The 15,702-nt window shown below is 36.9% G+C and overlaps 1 protein-coding gene across 1 annotated transcript; it reads left to right on the top strand.

Moving 5' to 3' along the window:
• Positions 1-3,496: 3,496 nt before the first annotated feature.
• On the top strand, positions 3,497-9,437 carry LOC132545999 (uncharacterized). Its single transcript, XM_060209686.1, has 2 exons — positions 3,497-3,577; positions 5,392-9,437. The coding sequence occupies exons 1-2, from the start codon at positions 3,567-3,569 to the stop codon at positions 7,424-7,426; spliced, it is 2,046 nt and encodes a 681-aa protein (XP_060065669.1). The 5' UTR covers positions 3,497-3,566; the 3' UTR covers positions 7,427-9,437.
• The last annotated feature ends 6,265 nt before the right edge of the window (positions 9,438-15,702 follow it).

Here is a 15,702-nt window from a genome sequence, read left to right as displayed (position 1 = left end):
GACCCCTGTCAACTTCGGACAGTCGTTGCATGTTGCGGTGAACTGTTTATGCTTAAAATGTGGAAAACCAAGACGGATATGTCTGAAGATTCGCACACACAAATTTTGAACCAGTCCTTTATTCTGGGTTCGAGATATCGTGCTTTTGTCTCTTATTCTTTTGTATAAGCGGCGTGCGCAGTTTAGTTATGCATCAGTGATTTTAATACGGTACTATAGGGACCTAACTCAAATGCACACATTTGTCAAGTTTCAAGATGTACATCAAGGATTTAATTAATTTTCTGCTTATTGCGTTTCTTTTTCCTCTCAGTATAGTTAGTAGTTAATACTAGCCTTTAAAAGTGTCTGTATTCCACATTAATTTAGTTTAAGACAAGAAATTGATACAAGACTTTGTGGAACATGATGAGTAGGATGAAATGAATGAAGTGGATCTGAAGGAATCATGGGCTTACTTTGTTGCACAAAATTATGTAGTGTATGGAAAAATGGAATCCAGTAAACAAAAGAAGTTTTGGGAAACCTCGAAACCCAAGGATGAAAAGTATAAGTACAGAGGTAAAAGGAATGAAAACACACTCGAAAATTACAAAAGAGCAAGGAACCACGACACCAATGTACCGTGACGGTCTGCTGAGCAGTACGAACAAAAGATTATCGACGAGTTTAAGACAGACCCTGAAAGCTTCCGGAAATATATGTAAACTAGGACAAAAACAGACATTTCTTCATGGCAGGCAGAAGATGGTAGAATAGCAACAGATGGTAGTGACAAAGCAGACGTTCTCAACAAGTGGTTGTGCAAAATATTCACTATTAAGAATCTTCAAGATATTGTTACATAACCAATTAAGAATACAAATATGAAATGTTTATTATGCCCTCATTAGACCATATTTGGATTTACTGTATGGAACCACTATTTAAGAGAGACATCAGAGCAATTGAAAACATGCACAGAAGAGTCACGAAGCCTGTTACATGTATTGAATGTATTCAAATCAAGGATAAACAACTATCGGAAAGGACTCGAAATCAATTTTTATCCAGATTGTTATGAGTAAGGAGTTAACTACTAGGACAATAGAAATCAAGGAAGTATACCTTTATAAAAAAGAACATTGACTTCCATGCAGAGTTTCATATAAAATACATGAAAGCGATTTTTAAAAAATGGACATACTAGTTCAGATATCGTCATGCGTAACAAACGATGACGTCCAGAATGAAGGTGGTTTAGAAGCTTATAAATCATACAGACTGAAGATAAGATAAATCAGGTGGATCAGGTGATTTGATTCTTCATTGTGATTACTCTGTGCTACCATTGTAGGCTGCTCTCCTCAGGACAGTCTTCATAGTTTTATTGTACAGATCAGAGTAGAGGTCCAACAAATAATTCCACAGCTCTAAAAGAAATCCCAGAAAGGAGTTGACACTCACCATTATTTGATCTGTATTTGTTCCTTAAAATAGGATTTTTTTCTCTATTTTCTCTTTCTAGATTTTACATTCGATTATATGAAACTGAACAATTCTTCTTTAAGAAATGGTGATGATAATGCGAAAGTGTTAAATCCAAGATGGTCACCTGCAGACATTTTGCTTATCTGACCAGTCCCAAAACCAAAAGGGCACTACTAGGAACTGAAGAAAACATTCAAAAGAGATTGAAGGAAGATCTATGCTGTAAACCTCACGAAATAGTGATAACAATCGCTTATTGTCAAAATTCAAGATGGTTGCCTGCCAGCCATTAATTTTTTATCAATCTTAAAATCAACAGGGCGTAAATAGTGACCAAGAGAAACCTACTGGAACATAATGATATTGGAGAAAGATCCATCCAGTGATACTGAAGAACAAGCAATAACAAAGAATTGTTCATGGACAGATGACCAGCAGATTGACCACAGACATGTCAGAGCTATTTAAATACCTCACTATCTAATGTCACATGATGGTAAACTATAATGTAAGTATTCTGTGTGTATATATCTGTTTATGATATCTACACCACCGGAATTCAGACTTAAATCAGTTCTAGAAAAAAATCAAATTTAATCAAGTTGTCTATTGTCTAATAAGCGTTTCAGTACCCTGTAAATAAAATACATAAACTTGTTGAATTATCACGCCTACTCATAGCTCTACTTGAAGTCTGATAAAGAACAACGCTTAGTCAATTGGCATGTTAATTTTCTTAACCAGCTTTTACAAGTAGGTGTCAATGTCAGTATTCAAGTGTGTATTATCACACACCACATACACATCATAACTATTATATATTGTGTGTTACAATCAGTATAAAGAGATCACATTAAAATGATAATTAAGAAAGCTTGATAAGAGTAATGACCTTGAACCATATATACAAGGACATGGGTCTTATATGTATCAGATCAGAAAAACAAATTCAAAAGCTATCATTTTTTTCAATATATGATTTTTTGGTGAAGGTGGCATGGTGGCTAACAATTTTTTTAAGTGCCAAGATTTAGGAAGTGCTTGGGAGGGAGTGACATTACGACCGACTCATATCCAGCAGATATCTTAGACAGTCTCAAGCTTTTAGTAGATGCTATTGAAGCGTCAGGTGTGAGGGCAGTGCTAATTCAGGAAATTGTGGGGTAAATTCAGGGATGACTTGTCCATGCAACATTTCAAACACCAGCAGTCGTCAGTGAACAAGAAATTATTCAAGGTGTTCAAGGACAGGGTAGTAAAGACGAGCATTCTATATCCAGCGATGTATGCGACAGACCTTGTCCACTTCAATGATAAGGAGTAGCAAAATATTATCATAACATTTGTAGAGTGTTATTTATTTACAAACTGACATAAAACAAAACAAAAACAAAAACAAAACCAAAACAAAACAAAACCCCACCCTAATAAAAAGGGTCTCTTTGAAAGCAGGGTCCACGATCCGCAGACCTTGACAATGCAGTAATAGATTCCTGATAATGTTACTCAATTAGCAGTCTTATCAAGACCTTGTCATCATAGCAGATGGCTTTCTACATTATATCAGTAAATAATAGAACTCAAAGGAAATCATCCCCGACTTATTTTACATACTGCTGAAAACATACTAGTACTAAAGTGTTCAATATAAAACTATGATATCTTAATTATGGTCATTTAAAAACAAAATATTTACACTAAAGTCAATTTAATGTTCAAATTCTACATATAAACCGGCCGATTCTCCCCAGCCTGTAAATCGTCTTTCGATCTTGCGCGACCTAAACAGATATGGATGTGTTTTGTAATATGTCTTTAATTTCCCTTAAAAACTGTTCATAATGTTTAATATATTAAGGTATTAATGCAAAAGAAATTCGCTAAAATGATTAAAACGGCGTTATTCTACCCGATTTTGCCCGATCTTGTAAATCGTCGCCCGATTCTCTTCGATCCTGTCCGATCCTGCCCGATCTTATTTATCGTCTAGCTTCAATTTCCTGTTGGGGATTTTCTTCTTCTAAATTTAGTCAAGGGGGTACCAAAAACAGATTTCGTCAATCAAAATGCCAGCCAAGCTTCATCATTATTGAAGCATGGCACAAAGGTGAGTCAGTATATTGTATTAATATTAACTTTGTGCCAATGAATGGGTATGTGTAAAACTCTGCAGAGTGATATAACCAGAGACGCGATGTATGATTTAAACAACACGGACATAAAAATAACTACGTGACAATATGTAGTTATACTTCTAAAACAGTTGGAATCATCAATATAAACGATTATTCGTGATGTTTATTAGTGCACAATGACAAGGTTTCACGTCGAAAGCCGATTACTGTTAAAAAACAGTTACAGTACACGTTTGGTGAAAATCGCCAGTATCACATAGGTTATCGTTTCATAGTAATCTGTCCGTTATACTGAAAAAAGACACATTATAGTTATCTGCACAGTCATGCTGACCACATCCCTAGCTGTGTACCAACTATACACTGAATATATATCAGAACCCGCGGTATAGCCTTATAAGCGTAGCACGCACATGTATTAAACGTGTGCACACGTGTAGCTATACCACAATACACTCTCGGAGAATGCGACGCTGTTAAGGTACACGTTTACCGTATTTTGGGTACTTTAAGTCGTTTTAAAATGTTGCTTTTGTCAATCACAGAATGTTTATAATTGCTGACATACTTCTGCATTGGTTCAATTATTCGCATACAAAATTATATTCGCCTTGTATTACATTGGGAATAGTGTAAGTTGTGTAAACAAAATGAGGTTGTCTCCCCTTATACCGTATTCCCATTGTTGTCTGCCTGAAGACCATCGTTGTACATCGTTGAAAATTACACTTAAGACTGTCGATGTTGATACATTTCCCTTGTATTAGTATATTGTTCTTCGTTTTCCCTTATATTATTTTTTCTCACTTTTTTATGCTTAATTATAGACATAGAAATAATTATTGAATTGCTTTAAAAGCTATATTTTCCTTTGTATTTATACACTCATTAATGAAATGTACAGACAATTAAATGCAAGGACACGCTATGCTAACACAAGTTGTCATTTCATAGGAGATTACATTGGTGAGTCTCAAGAGTTTTTCATTTGAGTCAGCTGAAACTCTACATTAAGTTCAATTAAATTAACAATTCAGAATGGAAACTGATCTTAATCACATGAAGATTTCTTTTGCAAATATTACTGAAAACTTGCTTTGCTGTATTATTTTAAAGTAAGTTTTGCTTGGTTTACATTGTGATATCATAGCGCATTCGACGAGGTTAGTGGGTCATTTCGTCCTGCCATGACGTCACAATCGTCAAACTACACAAGTTCAAGTATGCAAAAGATATTACATTGACATGCGCTGAGTAGCATTTTCGTCATCAGAAAAGCCTACAATGCACTTCAGCTTTATAGACCAGATTACCTGCCTTAGTGCAATCTTTCTTCGCTAGACTGCGCTGGTGAAAAGTTTAGCGGAGAATACAGAAAAAAAAACTATTGCAGACACTCTAGTCTACTTAATTCTGTTGCAAATATTACAGTAGAAGGCGTGTTTTACTCCTGAACAAAAGTTTTCATTAAAGCGTTTTTACTTGTGCTATATTTTGAAGTCATTGGCATTGGTAAAACGCAAATGTTTCTGTTTATATTCTATTACAGAAAGGTGACACGTGAACGTGGCTGTTGACATTAGAAAAAAAAGAAAACCAAATGCGTCATGATATAATATCTGTATATTACTGAAGGTAAAGCACGGAAATACAGAATTCATTGTTTATGTTACTTTTTGCGAGAAAATTTGCGTTGATATTGCCTATGAAATGTTTAAAAAAAACTTCATTGTTAAAATATCAACTCTCAGATTTACTTTGTTCATACGATAATAATACATTTCAGGTCCATACCAACGAAGACCATGATGAACCCAACAGACCGATGTGAGATACAACAGTTTTCTGTGCTTTTGTCAAGATACGTTGACCAGAAAATTGGGTCAGAAGAGGTCGTTAACTTCAGGAAGAAAACCATACTTTTATCTGAAAAAGTTCATAATACTAGCTCTGATGATGTAAGTGTGTTTCGCACAGGAAATACCTTTGAGACAAGTGCAAGTTTATTAAATACTAATGTCATGTTGATAGACAATCTTGTTACTGTCTTGTTACCAGGGCAACACGTTCCTATGGATAGTATGCATAAAACCATAATTTATATGACGGAGACAGATTGTCCACCTGGGTATAGGGTGTTACAGCTCGGCCACCTTGGCAGGAGACAAAGCAGTTGGTTGATTAATTCACTTGTTCCTGTTGGAGACACGACGTTTGTAAACAACGATATCTCTTTAAGGATGGACGTTTACGGAATGAATTCTGCATCCGAAAATATACCAAGAAGTGGTCATATGGCTAAGTCATTTGATATGATTCTTTGTCTGAAATGCAACAATTGGCCAAAGGAGGCACATGGATTTGCAATCCGCACACGCATGTATAGCTGGCCTAATCAAATACTGGTAGACAAAATTATACACGAAGGCTGTGAGCTTGTTCCACTTGGAGACAAATTTTCCAGTAATTCAGTTTTACAGTGGAAGGTCACATTTGCAGGCGCTGAGAGACGTCTGCTTTACTCTCTCAATAACACTCAACGGAAAGTTTACATTCTGTTGAAACATCTCTTGCAAGAAATTGAACGGGAATTGACTGATGCTGGAGTAGAAGATGAAATACTAAGCTTGTCTGTGGTGAAAACTGCAGCGTTTTTTGCGATTGAGAACTCTCACCTGAACTTCTGGCAGGAACATAATTTATTCTTTTGTTTTTGGTTTTGCTACACGCTATTGCTATCATGGCTCAAGTCGGGTCATTGTCCAGACTTCTTCATTCAATCCAAAAATGTGTTCGGGAGACCCGTTCATGAACGTAATCAGCAGAACTTGTTGGGAATTTTGAATGATTTTCACCAGAAAAAATGGATGTGTCTGTCTTTTGTGAAATTTTTTGGTCCGTCAATCTTAGAACAGCTTTCCAGTGACAGTGTCCGGGACGAACTGGTACGTGCTCAAACAGCAGCTAGTATTGAGTGGCAGCGAGATTTAGGCCTAATGGAATGCTTGAAAACAGATATATCTTTAGGTGGGTCATCAGAGACAAAGAAGCAGTTATCCAAGGCCGTGAAATTTCTTCTCAAGTCGCAGACTGAAAGTGATGAAATCATTTCCTACCACAAAATTAGTGTTACACTTTCAAAATTGGCAATCGAAACATATCAAAGTCGTCCCGATGCTACTGGCAACAAATCCAGATACAAGCGTTTGAAAAAATGCAAACATTTGCTTTTACCAAGAGCTGCTATTGGAACAAATCTCTTATACATGGCAACCTTTCACTACCATTTGGGAACCTACAGAACATCACTTGATATTTGCAGGCTTGTTTTGTCAAATTCCTACTTCCATACGTCTTTACAAAGTCCTAGACAATCTTCAAGATACATGGATGCATTCTGTTCAAAAGGTTATACTTTGTACCATAAACTTAAGTCATCCTACACAGCAGCACTCGAATTAGAGGAACATTTTTCTCTTCCTCACCTTCATCTAGAGATTTCAAAATGTCGTGATGGGATGCCCATACCACCGCGCCCGTATGCGGCGTTCCTGGCCTTTATGTGCTGTCATGAACTCGGGGATACACAGGGACGTGATGAAGCGCTACGTGAAATGGTTGTGGTCAAGTATGACGAGGAACATGGTGGACACAAGCACTGGATAGTGCATACGTTTCTTGGAATATGTTATCAAACTCTAGGAGACAATCGAAGGGCTATCAGATCTTATACAGACTCCTGTAATTCACCTGCCCCATTTCAGGAGTTAAATCCTGTCATGGAGAGGTTAGAAGCCATAAAACGTTCTGAGACTGGATAATGAAGTGAAAACGTTTAGGTAGTCAAATATCCAACGATGTCTTAAAAATATCACCAACGGACTAAATCTGAAAAAAAAACTCTTGACTGTTCTGCACTTTCGCGTCTGTGGAAAAAGATATTAGTAAGACAAACTCAAACGACATAGCAGAGTCCTCTGACTCAAACAACAGAGCTGAGTCTTTGACTCCAAAGACACAGCAGAGTCTTTTGACTCAAAAGTCACTGCAGAGTCTCGTAGGATTCCGACGATGTGGTAGTCTATGATACAAATCATTTGTTATAGGTATGTAAACACAAACTCTTGTTATGAAATTTTTGTTCTCGGTATTACATTGTAGTATTGAGAGTTGACTCCCCTGGGCTATCTCGGGAGGAGAAATGATACAGGCAGGGTGGTCATCTTAATGTTATCAACAAACGGTATGACATTGAGTATAAAAGGTTCATGGCCGACGGTCTATGAAGTTGTTTTCGTTTTTTGAGATGGTTATCAAATAAATATAATTCTTATACCCAATAATTAAGCAATACACACACATTTACTCTATTAATTTACGCAAGCCATTTTTAGTGTAACTGTTCTGTCTTTGAAATACAATTAGATGTAATGGCCATTTCATTTACACTAAAATCACAAAACGTTAATACGAATTGAACCTATTAGATAGCGACTTGGAGTTCTCACGAGGTTCAGTGATGCATTGTCCAGAAACAGGCCATTTCTTTAAAATATAACTAACAAAGAGCCTCACAATGGGGATCAATACTCACATCACAAAGGTTTTTGGAGTACACGCTGAAAGAGAAAGAATGCATGTAGGTCATATGGATTATATGTTCTGTAGTATATGCCTTGTTATGATTTTTGTTTTTTTTCCTTTTGTTTTACAAATATTCCCTCGGTCCTAAATCTTACATGATATAGTCACAACGTTAAGACAATGACATGATTTTTAGACGTACCGGCTTCGGAAAGTATGCAAAATTTTACCGTTCTAATAGAGAGCGTTTTATCACTGTCGTGTATGTGGTCCGGAGGGAACATTTCAAGATGGCGTCGTGTAGACAGCCGAGCAGCTACGTATTGGAGATACGTTTTTCCGAAATGTTTCACACGATGTAAGCAAAGTTTTCGACATCAGCATGTAAGCTGGCGAATGTATTTAAATGGAAAAGTGACTTGTATTTTTTATGCTTTGAGATCCGACAACGAAGTGATGACTTTTCCCCACAATTCCAGTGTGTCTTTTATACATATGACGATTACAATAAAATGAAAGGCTGCATATTAGCCTTGTATGTTGAATGATGTATTTTTAATCGATTTTATGCCAAGATTTATATGACTATTTGTGCTAAGATGAAATGGTGTGTCAGTATGATATCTGTAACATAGGGACAAGAAAACTAGTAAGAGATGCATTTTTTTGTTTTGCTTTTCAATCCTTCTGACTTCAAATTCTCGCTTACTCTCATCATCTACGCATTAATATCCCATAAATTTTGAAGCTCGTGCGTACCTTTCATATGGATTAAGGTCTGCATCATTTCTGTCATAATGTCTCCACGGCCTAAAATTGCACAATGAATCATAGGATTATAAGGAATTAAATCAGAATATTGATGTGTGTTTTGTCGCCAACATTTTTTCCGTACCATGTGCACGGCAGTGTTTATAGCAGTGTGAATTTTGTTTAAACAATCCAACAAAACCTAACAAACTGCCTATATCATCAGCCTGGCACAACTGAGCCGCTTGAACTTTTATCGCAGATCGTACTGGGATCTTCCGACTGTTCGATAGTCCAAGTACTTTCAAAATATCCATGTACATGTGGGAATAGAGCATAATAGAAGTCTTAAATATTTCCAAGAGAATTAACAATCGTACATAAATAGTCGTTGCCAAAACTTATTGAAACAGATCACTTTCATTTAAAATGACTTGGTACAGATGCAGACATAAAGGACAGTGTATTTGAATTTTATCGTGTAATCCGCCTGTTATCCGCCTGATTTCTCAAATTTGATACTTTCCATAATGTGTGGAGGTTTTTTGTCCTCCACATTTTTTCTTTAATGTCAAAATGGAACATTTCTAAGTTATGTGATTATTAGTATTTCACAACTGTTTTTCATATTAGAATTTATGAAAGTCGTACCGAAATGGTTTTTCTTCTGCCAAGGCTAACAAAAATCGAGCTTTCTTACATTCGTTTCATAAAATCATATACTGAACCCCAAAAGAACAAAAATCCAGCCTTCTTACATTTGCTTCATAAAATCATATACTGAACCCCAAAATAAACGTAAGTCCGACTTAAGATGATTTTTGTAAGAAATAGAAAATAAAAAAAACAGGAGCTGAATTTTCTCTGATTTATTCAATAGTTTGTTAAAATGGCAATTAAACAAAATATGGCTAGATTTCAGTTCATAAAATTTACAATCTCGATTATCTATTTAATGAAATTACCCCCATGAAAGGAAAATCACAAATCAGTCAATAATGCGTGTGTCCGCCTCGGGCATTGATACAGGCTGTGCAACGTCGTTTCATGGAATTGCTGAGAGTCTGGGGGAATGACTGAGGCAAATTGTTCTATTCCAGGAGGAGTTTCTGTTCCAGCTGTGCCAACATCAACGGAGCTCCACCAGGAGCGATTCTTCTCCCAGTCTTATCCCACACGTTCTATCGGTGCCATATCCAGTGAAAGTGACAGCTAAGGGAGGACATGCACATTATTCGGTGCAAAGAAACCCATAGGTACTCGACCATTGTGGGGAGACGTTGTCCTGCTGGTAAAACTGTAGTTACGGCTGTGAAGCAAAAAATAGAACAACGTAAAGCCTGAGAACATCATCCCTGTACATCACTCTTGTTACACGTTGACGGAAGACTTGAAGAGGTATCCGATGGTGGTTACTGAAGGCTTCCTATACCAACACGCTGTCGCCACGCCACCTGTTATCCTGCAGGACACAGCAATCGGTGTAACGTTCGGTACGTCGACGCCACACACGCAGTCGGCCATAAGCGTGGGCAAGATGGAATCGAGACTCGTCTGACAAGAGAACCCGTCGCCAGTCAACAAGTCGCCATCGTTGATGATGCCTTGCCCATTGAAGACGTTGCTGTGGATGGCGCTGAATGAAAATAGACTCTCTATCCTACATATTTATCATGTAGAAACTGAACGCGATTGAACGTATGAACTGAGAAAATGAACATGGAAAATAATCATCAAATTATTGGAAATGCTTTATACTAGTTCAGCTCTTACATATAAATAATTGAAATGATTTATACGTTTGTTCCAATATCTCAAGCTCTAAAATATTCGTCTCTGTAAAAATCCATGCGAAGCTGAATGAAAAAAATCAAGGACCCCCGTCATCCCCCCCCCCCCCCCCCCCCCCCCCCCCCCCAAAAAAAAAAAAAAACAATAGAAATGGAGAAAGAAAGGATATTGATGTATACGAATGAAACTTAAAGATTTCAGGAACCAACGAAAGTGTTGTTGTAGGATAATAAATGCACATTTAGGAGTTCTATTATACCAAAGAAAAGACGAAGACACACTGGATTATATGATGAAAGATTTTGATTCATTTCACAACCTTTGAGCCTGCTGGGCTATCGGAGTGAGGACGTAGCGACCGAACGAACAGTAGACACGGCTTCAGTGGGAGTATTCGTATTGATTTAGGAAACGACCTATCGAACTAAGGTTATGTAACCACCATCTAATTGGAATATATCTATTGAACAAGTCCAGGTTTCTACATTAGACCCATGTTCATTCATTTCTGGACTACGAAGGAACATAAGTTTTCTGTTGGCGCAGATTTTTCCTTTGAACATTCTTTTTTATTAATTTATTTCAGACAAGTTTTTTTTCGTGGTCTGCCCGTCTAAAGCAATTCTTGTAATGGTAAATTAGCTGAAAGGACTGGAAGGATTTTGTTCTTTTACATAATAACTCCGATGTTCATAATTTCTGAATTTGGCATTTTTGGACTGAACGGAAAACAATATCATTAGATGTGGTAACGTAGATTTTGAAAGTGATCTTTTTCTCGTATCATTTACGAGTTTATATTGATTTTGTTGTGGCTGACGGTCTTGTCATTTGGATAATGCTCTCCCTAGATTTCTCGAATTTTTTACCTGTTTGTTTCAAATAATCTAGTTGTGCATGTTTATTTTGAGACTGATCATAAAAACAAAATGGCTGTACGGAGATCATATGACCTTTTCTGACCATTTCCGTCCTGTCTGAGATGTCACGTTGTTCCTGCTTACTGACGTGAAAATTGGTTGTACTGTCTGCCATTATCATACGTTCCTGCTGACAAGTCTCTCATGGGTTTCAACCATTTTCAGCTAAAACTCGTACAACGAAACATAAGAGGCCAAGTCAGTCTAGGAATGACACTGTGTTGGTTCATCCTGGCCTGGAATTTCCCAGGTAGTCATGCTATGTCTATCCTATTTAGTCATCCGTCTCCCTGCTCTTCAACCTTACTCATGCTCTTCTTTCGGACAGGGTGTCATCGCACCATCTCCCTAAACATTTCATTGAATTGTTGACCAAGGATTGTTTTGTGATGTTGGTAACTTAATAGTGTTCAAAAATTTATTACACTTTATTTTGTTTGGTCCTTACCAAAACACGTATAGATTCATTAAGCTATCTGTCTAACGATATTAAATCGTGTATACAGTGATAACGTCGTTTTCCTTCACAAATATTTGTCCAGTGTTTGTTATATGACTGATATACTCATTATACACATTTCGCTTCAGTTAGGTTTGTGGCATATTTACCTCATATTGATCTCAACGGACAATGAAATTGTACATTTTCTCACTTAACTACTTGGATTTCTGTTATATCATGTTATGCCGTTCATTTTGTCTTGCTCGTCGTATTTGATTTGGTTAATTAACGTACGAGCGAATTAAAGAAAAGTGATGTTTTTTTTAATGTGCCAAGGTAATTAAACAAGGAGTCCAAAAAGGACTATCGATTACATGGTTTGTTTTAGCCCAAATTGTTTTATTTAAGTTGAAGTTTAAAATCTTTACTTCCTGTTTATGTAAGTTCATCTCCACCAATTATAGTTTGACCAAATGTGTCCATAAAACAATCATCCTAACGAAAGAACGGTATTGTTCCAATATTTCGTCAATAGAGAACCGTCTGTCTAACCCAAGGTGTAAGACCTACTATTTAACACAAATGCTCTAAACCGAACTCGTAGTCTTGTCATTCCTATAGAAGAAGGGTTGTGAAGACTTTGCTTAATTTTCCCCCTGGCCACTGCCCCTCAGGCCCCTATAGACACAGATCCATTAGTTCTGACTAAATAAACATATCACTTTCCTCCCAAAAGAAGGTTTTTAAAGCTCTTCCCTATTGAGCACTATCCCTCTACCCATGTGCCCCTATTGTGTACCGAAGGGGTCAGACCCACTGTTGATACAAAGAGTTCCTTTCACAGAACAAAATTCCGAACAAAATTGGAACAAAAACATACAGGAGCAGATTTAAAAAAAATGCTTAATTTCCTCTATTCGATCTCGCCATTCAGGTTTGGATTCAAATTTTATATAAATTAAAGGTTAACGGACGGACGAACAGACGCCGGATGATGTGGTATGTCGTAAGCTTACATAGCCCTTTAGGCCAGGTAGGATAGAAAATTGGAGTCCGTGCGTTGCATGCGACAGCGTAACTGATGTAATCAAAGTTGATTTATTTTCAAGCTGAAATATTGATTTATTGCTGAGTCGACCTATGGATTTCATTGTTGTGTGTTCCTTATTTAGAATAAAACAAGAGACTGAGGTTTTACTGGCCAACACTTCTTGTGCTACCTAAATTCAAAGTCGATGAAACTGGGCAGAGTATGGACAAAAGAAAGGTTTACAAGGATACGGTTGAAAAAAAGATAATTAAATAAGGTCATCCGGAAGGTAATTTATCCTCATCGACGACACCAGTTACGACGTCGAACATCAATTGTATCCAACTTTATATAGCACAAGGGAACACTAATTTCACAATAAGTCATGGCGGCGTCCACAAAACTTCCCTCGGGCTTTGTCAACATGCTTCTTCTGAAACCATAACTTTATCGGTCATATATAGACATCTGTAATGGCAGCAGTGATGGACACGAATAAACTGCGATTTTTAAAGGTCAATGATAATAACCTTGTGATGAAAAATTCGCGATAGGAAAGTCCAAATCATTATTCTCTTATCTTACGTTTTACATCAGAAGAATCTAAATAATTCCCTGGTCTTACGTTTAACATCAGAAAAATCTAAATGATTCTCTTGTCTTACGTTTAACATCAGAAAAATCTAAATCATTCTTCTATCTTACAATTTGAAATAGGAAAATCGGAATAAACTCGATTTAGTTATTTTATAGCTTGGTGGAAATCTATCATTGTCAGCACTGTGATACGGAAATATCGAGCTAAGTGGTTGATGTAAAAGGGTCTGTTGTGTCCTTGATTTCCAGTATAGGAAAGTATATATAACCAACAAAGTCCATACGTGGCCGAATAGAATTAAGACCGGTTGTTTTATCTACCAAAAATATCCGTTCTCTTATTATTGTTTTTTTTTTATTACACGTTTCCAATTGTTGTATAAATCATGATAAATATAACTGTGTTATGCCGGCATTGTTGACGGCTTTTGTATGTATCTTGCTTATTTACTGGATGTCGGATTAGGAAAAAACACCATTTTTACTCGTCCATTGGCACAAATTTGTAATTTGATCCCTCGAGAAAAGTAACAACAGGTGAACAAATACAACTAGAACAAAATATCAATAAAAGAACGATTTACACGGATATTCCTGAAGAAATACAAGGAAAATATGACTAGTGTTTCGGAAGAGTAAGCGTTTTCAGCTTCATCGACGGCACTCGCCATGTAAACTCGGTCAAACCTCGTTATTGGGTGGTCGGGTGGCGCAGTGGTAACACACTCGCCCTTCACCTAGCCGTCCGGGTTTCGATTCACGGAACGGACGTGAAAATGTAAGGGATCATTTGGTCGACCACGTGGGTTTTTCCGGGTACTCCTCGCGTGCTTACATCCGGGCCAACAAGAGTGATACGTATAAGTTGAAATAACTTGTTTCGCTATTGCTATAAAAGTTTATCCATGTAAGTAATGTCTCGTTCTGAAATGAGAACAGGGTATATAACAACGGAACCAACAGGCAAGCTGACGATCATTAAACACGTTTAGCTGCATATCGCAAAAAGAAATGATTTAATATTTCGCAATGAGATCACTATGACGACCGTAAAACTTCCCTGTATTTTTTATCAACATGCTTTTTTGCAACTATGAGTTTGCCAGTTGTCAGTTAACGACAACTTACACAAAAATCAAGATCATTGGGGGCATACCCTTTATTATCGAATGAACTGCGATTTTTTAACACCATAGTTTAGGGATGCAGGATGTTGCTATCCAGAAATGAAAAATTCACAATAGGGAAATTGAAATCAACACGCTTTACATACAGATTGCTGGTTTCGTTGTAGGAAAAGGTAAAGATACGTGTTGAAGAAGAGTCTGTCGTATCCTTGATTTCCAATTTAATAGGGTATATACGATAGCCGTGGTCAATAAATCTCTTGTCATTTAAAGACAAGAAGTCATCATTATGACTAAAATGAAATTGAAGGACTGTGCAAAGTCTTAGATACTTTTTTGCTAAAGCTCTTCTATAAATTCTGCCGCGTAGTCGGTCAAATGATGGGCACAAATAGTTCCTATAATTAGGCCAATAGTATGTTGGAAGATCATACCAAACTCAACGGAGATGTTGTCAACGAGAAACTCGAGCATATTATGATTTCGTCCTTCTTAAATGACTTCTTTGATTTGGATTAATGCACCACTGTATCATATATGGAACGATATATTAACAACATTTAATAGAAAAAGTCTAGAACGAGGTACGTATGCTTTTTTTTTTTAATTAAAAATCTTAAAATGTATAAAACTTCAATGAAGTTTGATTCCATACCTGTCAGGCCCTGTCACACGACCAGAGCCGACGTATGATAAATCTGACGCATACGCATACTGTGTATGCTACGTACGAGTATATAACAGGCGACAGATGGTAACACACGTGGTATTCGTTACCCATTGGTTAGAAATAAATTTGGGTGTGTTAGACATTATCGCAACTTGCGCAACTTACAGGTAACGTGTATGGACATGT

The sequence above is a fragment of the Ylistrum balloti genome, unplaced genomic scaffold (assembly GCF_031769215.1).
Source record: "Ylistrum balloti isolate Yb309-2 unplaced genomic scaffold, AGI_CSIRO_Ybal_v1 Utg369872, whole genome shotgun sequence".
Classification (NCBI taxonomy): Eukaryota; Metazoa; Mollusca; class Bivalvia; order Pectinida; family Pectinidae; genus Ylistrum; species Ylistrum balloti.
Note: the sequence above shows the minus strand (reverse complement) of the source record. Positions and strands in the feature narration are given on the sequence as shown.